Source organism: Phyllostomus discolor, chromosome 8 (assembly GCF_004126475.2).
Source record: "Phyllostomus discolor isolate MPI-MPIP mPhyDis1 chromosome 8, mPhyDis1.pri.v3, whole genome shotgun sequence".
Classification (NCBI taxonomy): Eukaryota; Metazoa; Chordata; class Mammalia; order Chiroptera; family Phyllostomidae; genus Phyllostomus; species Phyllostomus discolor.
In genome coordinates, this window is record NC_040910.2 from 61102776 (window position 1) to 61117590 (window position 14815).

At 46.4% G+C, this 14815-nt stretch overlaps 1 protein-coding gene across 14 annotated transcripts in view; it reads right to left on the reverse strand.

Annotated features, from left to right (window-relative positions):
* TOM1L2 (target of myb1 like 2 membrane trafficking protein) overlaps window positions 1-14815 on the reverse strand; it is a 121770-nt gene that overhangs the window by 36317 nt on the left and 70638 nt on the right. For 12 of the 14 annotated variants that reach the window (XM_036032872.1, XM_036032869.1, XM_036032871.1 and 9 more), the window contains 2 exons: window positions 13568-13646; window positions 4479-4628 (listed from right to left, as the gene is read on the reverse strand). In XM_036032872.1, coding sequence (XP_035888765.1) covers window positions 4479-4628; window positions 13568-13646 — 229 coding nt within the window. The remainder of the gene's footprint in view (window positions 1-4478; window positions 4629-13567; window positions 13647-14815) is intronic. The other 2 variants (XM_036032870.1, XM_028534301.2) reach the window with 1 other exon arrangement.

A 14815-nucleotide genomic window follows, 5' to 3' on the forward strand; every position in this document is an offset into this window, starting at 1 on the left:
CTGGGCTGTGATGAGCACCAGGAATGTCCTAGGAACAAGGATGAAGAGGTCTGCATAGCCCTGGCACCCACACCTGTAGCCGGATTCTCTTCCATCTAGCTGGAGCTCTGTGGTGGCCTGCTGCCACGCACAGGCTGGCAAGAGAGCCAGCGGTCTGTACCCCTACCCCTAGCCATGTCTCACCAGGGAGCACACTTGCTTTTCCAGGAGGAATCATCAGACTCTCTGGGGGACTTTATTTACATTCATGACATAAATAAAATCATCCTCTTTCTCAAAGGGGTTAAAAAAGATTGACTGGATGCAATACCCCTATGTGCTTGTCAGATGAGATGCAATGAAGATGCCACACCCTGGGGAGGATGTTAAGCCAACTACAATGCTCACGCCAGCAGAGAAGAGCACAAGGCTGCTAGTGCGATTATCAGTCCGGAGCGCAGGCATCCCTGCTACCCAGCAATTCCACTTCTCGGTACTGGGTCAAACCACATGAAATGGCTAATATTTGACCATTTTGACCAACAAAGATGGCAGTTCCCTCTATTCAACTTAATATGTACCCAACAAAAATGGACACATATGCTCACCAAAAGACGTGCTGGATGCTTATAGCAGCCTTTTCCATGCCAGCCCGCCAAAATACCAGGGCCCGCCAGCAGGGTCAGGGATGAAGAACGTGAAGTGCACATACCCAGCAGCCACAGTGACGAGGTGAGGGCCACAGCACAGACTGTCCAGTGACAAGGTGAGGGCCACAGCACAGACAGACCCACAGACACCAGCACGCTGGTACAGAGCCCCCACTGATAAAGTTCAAGGACAGGAAGAGCCCATCTATGCTGTGAGAGGCCAGGCAAGTGGTCACGCCAGGGGTGCGGGGCTTCTGACTGTGTGTCAGTCTGCTTCACAAAATGGGGGCTGGTTACAGGGGTATGTTCAGTTTGTAAAAATTTGCCAAGTTGTATATATTTTTTAAATATGCCATTTCCTGAATATATAATTCAATAAAAGGTAAATGAAAAGGCTGACCTTGTTTATTTCTTGGCCCAGCCCATTACAGAAGCCAAGCCACCTGCCACCTCTGAATGCTGCCTGCTTTCCTCTGCGTTGCTTAGCCATGACCAAAGATGAATATTCTTTTTTTAAGATTTTATTTATTTTTTAGAGAGGAAGGGAGGTAGGAGAGGGAAAGTAACCTCAGCGTGTGGTTGCCTCTCTCTCGCCCCTAACTGGGGACCCAGCCCACAACCCAGGCATGTACCCTGACCGGGAGTCAAACTGGTGACCCTTTGGTTTGCAGTCTGGTGCTCAATCCACTGAGCCACACCAAACCTGGGCTGAACATTCTTTAGGAAGCTTCCAAACCTGGGCAGGAAGAACTCTCCCCTGTTAGGTTCTCAAGCCCACCTGGAAGCACCCTTACCTAAAGCCCCTTGCGCTTTCCCAGTTGGACCCAAGAGACATTGTCCTGAGTGTCCTGCGGGGCCTGCACGGCCCTCAAGGCCCCACCCACTCCCTCCCAGACACGGGTACATGTGCAGCTGCCAGGTCAGCAGGGGGATGTCCTCCGGACGTGGGTGCAGACAACTGTGCTGCTCTGATGGACCTACAGACGTGGGGCTGGGAGCAGAAAGGCAGGAATGCAGGCCCCCATCTCATACATAAGGAGGTTAAAACGCCTGCCCAGGTCAGAGAGTGGGAAGCAGCAGTGCTGGGGTGGTGGTGACTCCCACGGGAAAGCGCTGGAAGTCAGGGCAGGGTGTACTGGGCTGGAAGCCCAGGGAGAGAGAGGGACCACAGCCAGCGTAGCCTTCACCCTCAGCAGGGATCCCCGCACAGCCATGATTGTGCTTGCCTGGTGGCAGCTGATGTCCCCTGGGCCTGGCCACAGGAAGTCCTCCTTCCCAGCCTGAACCCAGACAGACCGCACCCAGGGCTCCTGTGGGCTTGCCTGGTTCAGGTTGCAATGCTCCATCCTTTGTGAGATAAAAACCACTGTTCACTTTCCTGACATCAAATACTCAGGGTGTTGAGGCAAGGGAGTGTGCTAGGGACATCCAGAATAAGGGGGTTGTTGGGGCGTGGGTAGGGAGGGCAGGGGGTGAGATTTGTGTCTGTGTGTGTGTGTGGGCGCGCGCATGCGAGAGAGAGCGAGAGAGAGCGAGAGAGGGGGAGAGAGAGGGGGAGAGAGGGGGAGAGAGAAGAGAGGGAGAGAGAGAACGGGAGAGAGAGAAAGGGAGAGTGGTCTGGTAGGTGGAATGAAAGCATAGGAACACGCAAGGAGCTCCGTGGCCACCCACACTCCTCCCTCCCTTAGAGCTCCAGCAAACAACAGTCATTCATTCCTTAAGAGAAACAGCAACTTACTGAACACCTCCTCATGATGTCAGGTGCTCTAGCCCTGGGATGGAACATCTCTCAGCTCTTGGAGAGCTCAGAGAGAGACGGGATAGGGACATTTGCACAGAAGTTGCTGGAGACCAAAAGTGGGTGATGGAAAAGGTTATGATGTGCACTGCAGACCTGGGTGGGAGTCCTCTGAGGGCTGTCCGAATGGGGGGCAAGCCAGCTGCCCCAAGTACTGGGGAATGCTTCCAGGCAGAGTTGGCAGACTCCTGGGCTCAGGCCCTCTCTTCTCTCCGGCCTCAGGGGCCACATGACCTCCAAAGCCCATGCCCTAATCACACTGCCTCTGCCTTCTTAGCCTTGCCCCCAACCCTCATTGGTTCTCCCCTCTCCTCTTGGCTCCTACAGGCCCTTATCTTTCCTGTACCACAGCACTAACACCCCACATTGGATGAGCTTCTTGACATGTGTGCCTTTGAACCAGGGTGCTCTGTCTAAAATCCAGATCTGACTGTGTACACCTAGCTCAGAAACCTTCAATGCTCCCCACTGCTGAGAGGCTAAAGAACCAACTCCCCAGTATATGTGCCCATAAGCTCCGACCATCTTTCTGGCCTTATCTCCTGGCCCCAGACATTCTTCATTACACTTCCCTCTCCATGTGATACTTTTTTTTTTTTAAGATTTTATTTATTTATTTTTAGAGAGGGAAGGGAGGGAGAAAGAGAGAGAGAGAAACATCAATGTGCAGTTGCTGGGGGTCATGGCCTGCAACCCAGGCATGTGCCCTGGCTGGGAATCGAACCTGCAACACTTTGGTTCGCAGCCCACGCTCAATCCACTGAGCCACACCAGCCAGGGATCCATGTGATGGTTTTAAAATATCGTCTTCTCTTTAAGAGATACAGCTTAATTCCCTTACTTTTTTCTTTTAATTTTACTTATGTATTTTTTAGAGAGAGGGTAAAAGAGGGAGAAAGAAAGGAAGAGAAACTTCAAGGTATGGTTGCCTCTTGTGCACCCCTACTGGGGGCCTGGCCTGCAACCCAGGCATGTGCCCCAACTGGGAATTGAACTGGTGACCCTTTGGTTGGCAGGCTGGCACTCAATTCACTGAGCCACACTAGCCAGGGCAGACTCCTTTATTTTTTGAAGCTGGACCTGGTGACTACTTCTAACAAATTGACGGTGACAGAAAAGATGGGGTATGACTTCTGAGACACAGTCCCACCAGGCACTGTGGCTTCTCCCACGCTCTCCTTCAGGTCACTTGCTCTAGGGAAAACCAAATGCCACATCACAAGGACACTCAAGAGGGCCATGTGACAAGAAACTCAGACATCTTACCAACAGTCAGCAAGGACCCATGGGGGTCAGCCACCCTGGGGGTGGCTCCTCCAGCTTCATTTGAGCCTTCAGATGAGGCCCGGCCAGCCAACATCTTCTCTGCAACCTCATGAGCTCCTGAGCCGGGTCACCTAGCTAAGCTTCTTCTGAATTCCTGACCCACGGAAACTGTGAGGTAGGGAAATGTATTGTTTTAAGCTGCTAAACTTGGGGGTAATTTGTTACAGAACAATGAATGAAGAATATATCCTGAATGTGATGACTACCCTCTTTAATGCATCTCGGCCTTTGTATGTGCTATTCTCCTCGCCTGAGACATTTCTCACATGCTCACCACTTTCCTCTCCATCCTTCACCGTCCAACAGAAATGTCATCTCCTTAGTGAACCCCTCATCAATGCCATCTGCCCACTACTCCCCTGCCTGCTCCAGAGCTGCCTCACCATGTGACTCACTAGCCCTGCACACAGCTCTGATATGACGACCCTTCCTATTCCACCTTGTCCCTGATGGCTCAGAGTGCTGCCCACACCCCACATGGCCTTGTGGGCAGCAGAGGGCCCGGCACCCATAAAACTTCAGGGAAACCTCTATCAACCAGCTGGAGAGTCACTGCTTAGGGTTTCAATCCAGTGGGATGAGTGTAAAAAAGAACTATTTTGCAGCAACTATCTATATGCAGAAGCCTCCACTCTTTCTTGCAAATGATGGGCGAGCATGAAGACTCATGAGAAGAGGCCCCATCTTCCTCAGCCCAACGAACTGGACAAGAGGAGCTGACCTACCTGGATCAAAGCGAGCACCTTGTCCTGTACAATGGTAGGAGGGTTGTTCTTGGGAGAGATGATTTTGACCAGAACACTGTCAATGAAATCTCGGTTGGCCACAAGGACATGGAAGCGGTGGCCACAGTTCTTCACACATGTCTCCAGCACCTGGTACGGGAGAGAAGGAAGGAGGTAACCACCGCGGGAGCCCAGGGAGCCTCCAGGCACCGAGGAAGGCTGCAGAGTCTCCACCACCCCTCTGCCCTTCTCCCAGGTCGTCTTCCCGGCAGTCTCCTTTGGAGCTGAACCTAAGTGGCACAGGTGCCTCCCACCAATTCACGCTCCTCCTCGGTGAGGAGGCAGCCCTTGGCTGACTGCCCCTGGGCAGTAATCGGGCACTCCGTTGTTCATTTAGGCATCCGTCTTGTAGGAGAAGGATGCTGGTGTTTCAGTGGGATCCAAATGGCTGAGTGGTCTCTGGAAATTAGCATTTTAACTCCTCTCTCTGGGCTTCTGAATGTGAGGCATTAGCCAATGGGACACATGCTCTGTCACAAGAGAAGGCTGCCGTGACAGCCTGAACTACCCACTGAGTTACTGGCCCTTTTATGTGAAGAAGCAAACACGTGCACACACACTTCGCACACATACACAACCCTGCCTCTGCTACTGAAAGTGAAAACGAGAGGGATTTCCACTGTTACTGAAAGGTTGGGGCCTCTGTTGCTGTAACAGCTTTAAAGTCCTTGTATACTTCAAACCCCTCCCAGTAAAATGAGTGACATGGGCCTTAGCCACTCAGAAAAGCACAAGCACATGTGGGTTCTGGCCAGAAGGCCAGTATGTGCTTAAACCTCAGTGCCACCACTTTCTTCCTGAATGGCCTAGAACAAGTCTGCCAGAGCCTCAGCATCCTCATCTGTAAAGTGGACATGTGAGCACGCCCTTCCAGGTCTGTGGTGAGGGTGACATGGAGCTCTGCACAGGGAGAGCCAGGTAATGACAGCCACAATGACATGATTACCACTCAGGAGGCTGCGGGACATCTTCAAGCTCTCCCCTGCCTTGACACAGCTTTCTGAACTGCTTAGCTCTCTGGAAAGTCAGCCCACGCAATTACCTGGCCCTCCCCTGTCGGTGTCCCCTAATCCCACAGTCGACTAGTGGGGAATGTCTCCTTGGCAGGACATCACCAGCAACAGGGGACATTTCTGACGGCCTCATTTGCCCCACTGACCTGACCACTGGCCACCTTATGCAGCATTGCATAGAACTTGGTTCATACAATAAGGTACTACCTGGACAAAGAATGGCCACAAAGAGAGGCATGACCTTACCATTAACTGCAGACTACATGCCAGGTAATGTGAGGGATTCCTTCACATTCTATATAATTCATTCACTTCTCACAACTTATTTTAAGTGGGTGCTCTTACCCCATCTTCTTAAAGTTAGAAGGCTTAGAAAGGTAAAGAAACTGGTCTGGGTCAAAGTTGCTGGTCAGTGCCAGATGCAGTGTGGGACTGCCACCAGCCTTCTCTGGAGCCCTCATCTCCTCACCCAAGAGGTGACAGGCAGGGTGTGCTGGATTTCTCATTCCCTGTGAGGTGGGTGTCACCCCCCAGTAGCAATGAGGAGGCTGAGATCTGGAGATGCTGGAAAGCTCCCTGAGGAGGCCAGGGCTGGAGGCCCCCCTGAGCCTGGCAGTTCTGCACCAGTCAGATCTGTTCCTCCTCCACTACTGCCCACCCCTGGAGATGCCAGCTTCCGCTCAGCCTGCCAAGGACAGCTCTGCAGCTCAGCATACTCGGCCACTGAGGTCTGCCTCTGCTCACACTGGACTCCAGGTGACCAGAGGTAACAACATTCTCTCTCACAGTGACCTATGGGGCTGCCAAGATGAACATGGGTGGTCTTCCTGCCTTCAGGAAGTTACCAGTGCCCTTCTTTTGAGGATCCTCTAAAACCTCCTCCTAAGTTTACCACACAGACAGTGGGCTGCTGAGGCCAAGGCTGGTGGCAGGAAAAATGGCTTCTTTCATGAGAAGCCGGGGAAAGGATGAACAGGAGGCTGGGGAAGAGCAGGTGTGGTGGGAGGGAACATGAGAAAAGAGGAGCAGGGCAGCTGAGGCAACAGGGCGGCCAAGCTCTGCCCCCACGCGCAGGGCAGCAGTGGGCCAGGACACACTCCACCCCAAAGGAACATGGCCTTACGTTTCCCTGCATAGCAGCCTTCACAGCCAGACACTGTGGAGCTCAGACCACAGGCTTGGAAATGTCCTGGAGAGAGGTGGCCTGAGCTACAGAGCAGCCCCAAAGCCAAGCAGAACAGAAGATGCAGGAGGTCTGCCCTGGCTGCCGAGGACCACTCAGCCCAAGGAGACCCAGTGACCACTTCAAGTGGCTCTGCCAAAAAAGTCCTCAGAAAAATCTGTCCCTGTGGGTTGTAGGGCATGAAATACACAGTAGCAATTTTCCGAATGCAGCCAAAGCCCACAGAGTTAGCAGAAGGTGTATCTAAACAATGAGAAACAGGAGTCTCCTGTCCATACACTAGGTCGAAGTAGGGAACTGAGAGCGACTAATAGGGTAAGTGAAGACAAAGAAGCCATAAAAACAGACATGGACCATGCACATGCACCAGACTAGGGCCTCTGAAATGTGCAGACAAGGGATCTGAACATTCATGAGTCTCCCAAAGGCATCACTGGATTTGCAAAGACCTGACAGCTAACATTAAAATATTAAAATTAAAAAAATACTTAGGAATAAATTTAATCAAGAAGGTAAAAGATCTGTACCCTGAAAATTATAAAACAATGATGAGAGAAATTGAAGACATACATAAATAGAAAGATATTCTGTGTTCATGGATTGGAAGAATTAATATTGTTAAAATGCCAATACTACCCAAAGTCATCTATAGATTTCACAGAAACAGGAAAAGCCGTCCTAAAATTCGTATAGAACTATAAAAGGCCCAAAAGTAGCCAAAGCAATCCTGCATCACAATGCCTGATTTCAAACTATACTGCAAAGTTATAGTAATCAAAACAGTGTTGTAGTGGCATAAAAAGAAATACAGACCAATGGAACAGAATCAAGAGCCCAGAAATAAATCCATACATATATAGTCAACTAATATGTTGACTATATTCACTCACAAAAATGAACTCAAAATGGACTAAAGACTTAAATGTAACACTACTGAAGAAACTGTAAAACTACTAAAAGAAAACAGGGAGAAAGCTCCTTGACATTGATCTTAGCAAAGATTTTTTGGATCTGACACCAAAAGCAAAGGCAACAAAATAAAAAACAGACAAGTGGGACTATATCTAACTAAAAGTGTCTTCACAATAGAAGAAACAATTGGGAAAATAAAAGGCAACCCACAAAATGGGAGAACATATTTATAAACTATCAGATAAGGGGTTAATATAAAATGTATATAAGGAACTTACACAATGTAATACCAAGAAAACCCCTCAAAATTCTATTTTAAAATGGGCAAAGGACTTAAATAGACATTTTGCCAAAGAAGACACATAAATGCCCAAGGGGTCCATGGAAAGATGCCTGACATCACTAATTATCAGGGAACTGCAAATCAAAACCACAATGAGATACCAGTCAGAACAGCTGCCATCAAAAATAGGAGAAGTAACAAGTACTGGCGAGGTTGTAGAGAAAAGGAACCCTTGTCTACTGTTGGTGGGAATGCAACTGGTGCAGCCATTATGAACAACAGTATGAAGACTCCTCAAAAAACTAAGAACTACCATATAATCAAGAGATTCTATTTCTGCGTATTTATCTGAAGAAAAGAAAACACTAGCTTAAAAAGATATCTGCACTCCCATGTTCACCGCAGTATCATGCACAATAGTGAAGACATGGAAACAACATAAGTGCCCACTAATGAATGAATGCATAAGGAAGTGTGGTGTGTACTGTATACAATCAAAAATAATGCAACCATAAAAAGGAATAAAACCCTGTCTTTCGCAACACAGATGGAGTTGGAGGTCATTAGACTAAGTGAAAGAAGTCAGACACAGAAAGGCAAATACTGTAAGTGCTCTCTTATGTACTCGTACAAATCTACAAAAGCTGAACTTGTACAAGAGACTAGAATGCTGGCTGTCTTGGGCTGGGGGAAAAAGAGAGACGTAACATGAGTAAGTTCTGGGAATCTAATGCATAGTATGGTTACGATAATTAACAATACTGTAGTATATATTTGAAAGTTGTTAGGAAAGTAGATTTTAAATACTATCACCATAGACACACACATACACAAATGTAATGATGTGAGCAAACAGAGGATTAACTAACATTGTGGTAATCATTTTGAAATATATGTGCATCAAATCATCACACGGTACACCTTGAACTTGTATGTGTTATATGTCAATAACATTTCAATAAAGCTGGGGAAAATAATAATACTAAATGAGATCTGACCATCAGGAAAGATTAAGCGATGCCCACTGCTCCGCTGTAGGAAGGAAACAAAGGCAGAGCCACTGTAGAAAGGTTTCTATCCGATATGGCCACCATGAAGTTGGGCACATAAAGGCTGTATCTCAAATACCAGGAAAGTGTCCTGACGTGTTAGAATTTGTTCTTTCATGAGTTCAGTTACTGACAACAATTGATTTTGGGCACACTCTGGGTTTAATGAATGCCATGGCTCAAATTCTGGAAAAAAAAATTTAAATTAAATTAAATTAAATCTTTTACCCTTGCCTCTGTGACTCAGTGGGTTTGTTTGAGTTGTCATCCCATAAACTGGAAGGTCGTGGGTTCAATCCCTGGTCAGGGCACATGCCTAGGTTGCAGACTCAATTCCTGCTCAGGGCACATATGGGAGAATGCGATCGATGTTTCTCACATCAATATTTTTCTCCCACTCTCTCTTCCTCTCTTCCCCTCTCTCTAAAATCAATAAGCATGTCCTCAGGTGAGGATTAAAAAATAAAAAAGTCTTCAACTTCCTATTTCTCAACAGTCTTTTTCTCTTTTATTATTCAGATCCCAATTCCCTGGCAGAGAGAATGCTCCTAATGTCGAGTTTTCACTTGGGCAAAAAGTGTACAGTTTCTTTGTGTTTAAAAGGAAACATATTACAACAGTTTGGGATAAGTAACACACTATTCAAACCTACAGAGAAGCCCAGTGCTGACCTGTCAACAGTTTCCATGATAAGAATTAACTGTAGATTATCTCCAGTCAGGATGGCAGCATATGAAAACACAGTACTTGGAACCTACTATAACCACATCAAAATTACAACTGAACTACAGAACAACCACCATGTAGAACTGCCTGAAATACAGATGAGCACAAGTTCTATAACTAAGGATATAAAGAAGCCACATTGAGACTGGTAGAGGTAGCAGAGATTTAGAATGGGAAGGTCCCACTCCCAGCTTCCAAGGTCCTCCTGAGGAGGCAGTGGTCCCAGCCCCACACCAGGCCCTCCAGCCCAGGCAGCAAAGTCCCCATACCTTCTGGCTGTAAAAACCAGCAGAGATTATGGATGAGTGAGAAGGAGGGCTTCTGGAGTCCCAGGCAGTTCCTCTTAAAGGGCCAGAAAGGAGTCATTCAGACTCACTCCCTCTGAACCACAGTGCTGGGAGTCAGGGACATACAGGGAAGAACTGAATTGTCTCGTATCAGAGCAAAAGCTGGGTGTCAGCTTTCTTCCAGACAAAAGTGCTGGCAAAGGCCACTGCTCCTTTGCTAACCCCTCCCCACTTACAGCCAACAGACAGGCACCATACCTGAATCTCCATCAACCTGGGTAATACCGTTTGCCCTACCCTGGTGATTCCCTGAGACCTTGTTCTACCCAACTTTCAGGCCCACCCAAAGCTTTCCAGTGGATTTTCCATACAAATGGCCTGTCTTGGCTCATGCTGCCAACTTTCCCAAAATCTCTCAAACAAGCAGCATCTGGCCTCTGCATGCACTGTACTTCCTGCTAAGTGGCCCCCCCATACCCAGAGCTAGCAGAAGCTGGCCTTGGTTCACAGCTTGGCCTCTCTCAGGAACCTCCAAGCCATCTGCAGATAGCTTTATAGCTCATTCCAGGTGGCCCTGGGCAGGACACAGGTGGCAGCTGACCTTGTCCTGCACCTGCCAGGAGGCCCAGAGATAGTGCACCTAGCAGACAGCTGCAGGCCCTGTGAAAGCACCACCCAACCACCTCTGCAAGTAACACTCTCAAGTGGACTTGGCAGGCACCTGAACCCTGCTAAAGTGAGTTCTGCTCCATGGGGTAAGTCCCTGACAGCAGACCCTCCACTGTGGTTGCAGCCAGTCCTCACATCCAATCGGCCTGGGAAATCAATCTCTCCCATTGACATGCCAACAGCAATCAAGGCTCAACTACAACAGGAGGGTACACACTGTCCTCATGGGGGCTACATCTGGAGTGCCCAGATCAGGTAAGGGCACCACTGGGCCCTATAGAACACCTTCTACACGATGCCACTCTACCAAGTCCAGGATATGTAGCAGCTCTACCTAACACAGAAATAAACACAGGGAGACAGCCAAAGTGAGAAGACAAAGAAACATGTCCCAAATGAAAGAACAGGACAAAACTCCAGAAAAAGGGTTAAGTAAAATGGAGACAAGCAATCCCTTAGATGCTGAGTTAAAAAAACTGGTTATAAGGATGCTCAGTAAACTTAGCAAGAGAGCAGAATAACTTAGAACCTCAACAAAGAGATAGGGAACATAAAAATGGAAATAGAAAACATAAAAAGAACCAGTAAAAAATGAACAATACACTAACTGAAATGAAGAATACATTACTGAGAATCAACAATAAAGTAGATAAAGCAGAGATTTAAATTAGCAGTTTGGAAGATAAAGCAACAGAAAACACCCATCAGAACAACAGAAAGAAAAATGAGGATAGTTTAAGGGGCTTCTGGGACAACAGCAAATGTATTGAAAAGCTATTAAAAAATAATAACAGAAAATTTCCCTTACCTGCTAAAGGAAATAGACACACAAGTCCAGGAAGCACAGAGGGTCCCAAACAAGATATACCAAAGGAGACCCACTTCAAGACATATCATAATTAAAATGGCATTAAAGATGAAGAGAGAATCTTAAAAGCAGCAAGACAAAGCAGTTAGTTACCTATTAGGGAACTCCCATATGACTGTCAGCTGATTTCCCAACAGAATCTTTGGAGGCCAGAAGGAGATGGCACAAAATATTTAAGGGATGAAAAGCAAGGACCTACAACCAAGATTATCATATCCATTTCCAAAAGCTATCATTTAGAATCAAAGAACATCATAGAGAGCTTCCCAGACACAAAAAAGCTAAAGGACTTCATCACCACCAAACCAGTATTACAACAAATGTTAAAGGGTCTTCTTTAAGAAGAAGAATAAAGGATAAAAAAATATGAACAATAAAATGGCAATAAATATCTATCAACAATTACTTTAAATACCCCAATCAAAGTATATATGGTGGCTGAATGGGTAACAAAACAAGACCATCATATAAGCTGTCTACAAAGAGACTCACTTCAGATCGAAAGACACACACAAAAAGAAAGTAAAGGATAGAAAGAGATATTTCATGAAAATGGAAACAAATACTAACAAGCTGCAGTAGAAATACTTAGACAAGAAAAATAGACTTTAAAACCAATGCTTTAACAATAGACAAAGTAGTACCCAACAATTCAATTCCATTTCTACATATTTACCCGAAGAAACCCAAAACACCAAATTGAAAAAGACATATGCATTCATGTTTCCTGTAGCATTATTTACAATAGCTAAGATATGGAAGCAACCTAAGTGCCCACCAACAGATGAATGGATAAAGAAGTGGTGCATACTTACAGTGAAATGAGACTTGGTCATAAAAAAGAATGAAATCTTGCCGTCACTAATGACATAGATGAACAGAGGAGGGTATTGTGCTGAGTGAAGTAAGTCAGATAGAGAAAGACAAAATGCCAGATGATTTCACTTACATGTAGAATCTAACACACAAAATAAACAAACAAGCACAAGAAAAAAACAGACTCACAGAGACAGAGAATATTGACAGTTGCCAGATGGGAAGGGGTGTGGGTAGGATGGGTGAAGAAGGTGAAGGGATTAAGAAGTGCCAATGGGTTGTTACAGGGTAGTCATAGGGATGTAAAGTACAGCATAGCAAATATAAGCAATATTATAATAACTATATATGATGTCAGATGGGTACTAGATCTATTGGGATCATCAACTTTGTTAAGTTACATAAATATCTAATCACAGGGCTGTACACATGAAACTAAAATAATATTGTAAACTGTAATTTAAAAGTAAAAAATATATTTTTTAAAAAAGAATTCACTGTCGTCTACATTTTGCCACATCTGAAAAACGGTTAGCTTTTAGGACAGAATAACACTTGAAGTTGTCCCCTTTAATTTTCTGACATTTTAAGTAAGGGCAAAAATCTGCTCTGTTCCTTCCTGACAGGAAGGCCGACTTCTCCAAGACCCTCCTAGTGATGATTGGTCCTTACTCCAGAGTCCGAAGCACGGCACCTTATTAGAGGGAAGTCTGGGCAAACCCCTAGGCATCTCCTGAGCCTTGGTTTTTCCATCCCTGTGAGGAGATGATGAACCCTCTTTTGGAAGGTTATTGTAAACATCTGCATTAACATCTGGAAAGTTCAAGGTAGGTTTTGGGGTGGAAGTTAGCATTTTCTGGAGGCAAGTGATACCTAGGGAAGCAGCAAGCCTAGATGTCTTACCGTAGGCTGGCAGCCAGAGGCAGACCCAGGCCTCTTGGGCTTCTCTGCTCTGGGCTTCTGGGCCAATCAGTGCTGCCTGTGCCTTATCTTCCACTGGCATACACAAGACCGAAATTCACTCCCCATTTCAAAGGTGGAAGGAAAACCCACGGGCACTATGGAAGGCTCCACTGGCCCCCAGCAGCACATACACCAAGCCACGCAAAGGCACATGCTAGAGGCTGTGCTGAGTGGACAGAGGGAAGGCCCTGAGAGTGGGGCAAGGGCAGGAGCAGGGATGTGCCCAGATGCCACCCCACCCACTGGAGGACAGCACTCACTGTTAATGCCAGCATCACTTCTTTGTAGTTCCTGTTTCCGTTGAGCCGCTTCTTCAGGGCTCGAATGGCATCCTTTGGCCTGCAGAAAAGGACATATTAAGATCCCTGAAAATTATGCTTCAGGTCCCTATCCTACAAATTCACTCCTGTTTGTGTGAACTAGCATATATACAAAGTTACTCGCTGCAGCAGGTTTATAAATGTGAAAGAGTGGAAACAAACTAAATGTCCACCAACCTGAAACAGGTTAAATTAAATCATGTTTATCCACATAATGAAACACTATGCAGTTGCAAAAAAGAATAGACATCTTTGCCCTGGCCAGATGGTTCAGTTGGTTAGAGTGTCATCCTGCACACCAAAAGGCTACAAGCTTGATTCCCCATGAGGGCACACCTTAGTGGTGAGTTGTATCCTTGCTTGGGGTGTGTATAGCAGGCAACCGACTGATCTTTCTCACTCCCTGCCTTTCTCTCTAAAATTAATACTCTAAAATCAATTAGCATGTCCTCAGGTAAGGATTATAAATAAATACTATTTTAAAAAGAGAATCAACACTCCTTATGCACCAACATGGGGCAAACTTTGGGAAGAGTCATCTGCAGAGCAGCACGTGGTGCACACTACTATTTGAGTTACACAGGACAGCACACAGACACAGCGCACATGCCTGCATAGGAAAAGACTCTCCAGAGAGGGCTACAAGAAGCTGGTAACTTTGGCTGGCCCTTACGAGGGGAGTTGAGTGACAGAGGGGACAGGCAAGTTTTTCACTGGATTGTATATTTGCAGCCCTTTTGAAATTTGTATCATATGCAAATATTATTTATCCAAAACCATAAACAATGCAGAGACACTGAAGAAACTGCAGAGACAACGGCCAGGCACGCTTAGGCCTGGATGGTCAGGCCCTTCCCAGTTCTTTGGGACTCTTTTTCCCCAAGAAAACTTCAGTCTCCTCAAAACCCTAGGAATTGTGTGCTTTTAGGTGACGGATCTGATGTGGATTCCCAAAGACAACCTCACAGAATTATAGGCAGTCCCCAGTTTACAAGTGGGCCATGTTTAAAAGTTCACTTATAAGCTGATTATTTGGAACTTGCAACAAACCTTCCTTAAGTCACTGTTAGAGCTGGGACTTCGAGTCCCCAGCCAGCCATCTAAGAGTACCTATTAGGTAGAGTTCTTATGTCTAACACGTTATTTAATTTATTCTCAGCCAAGATAATACAAAGGTGTGGGATTAAG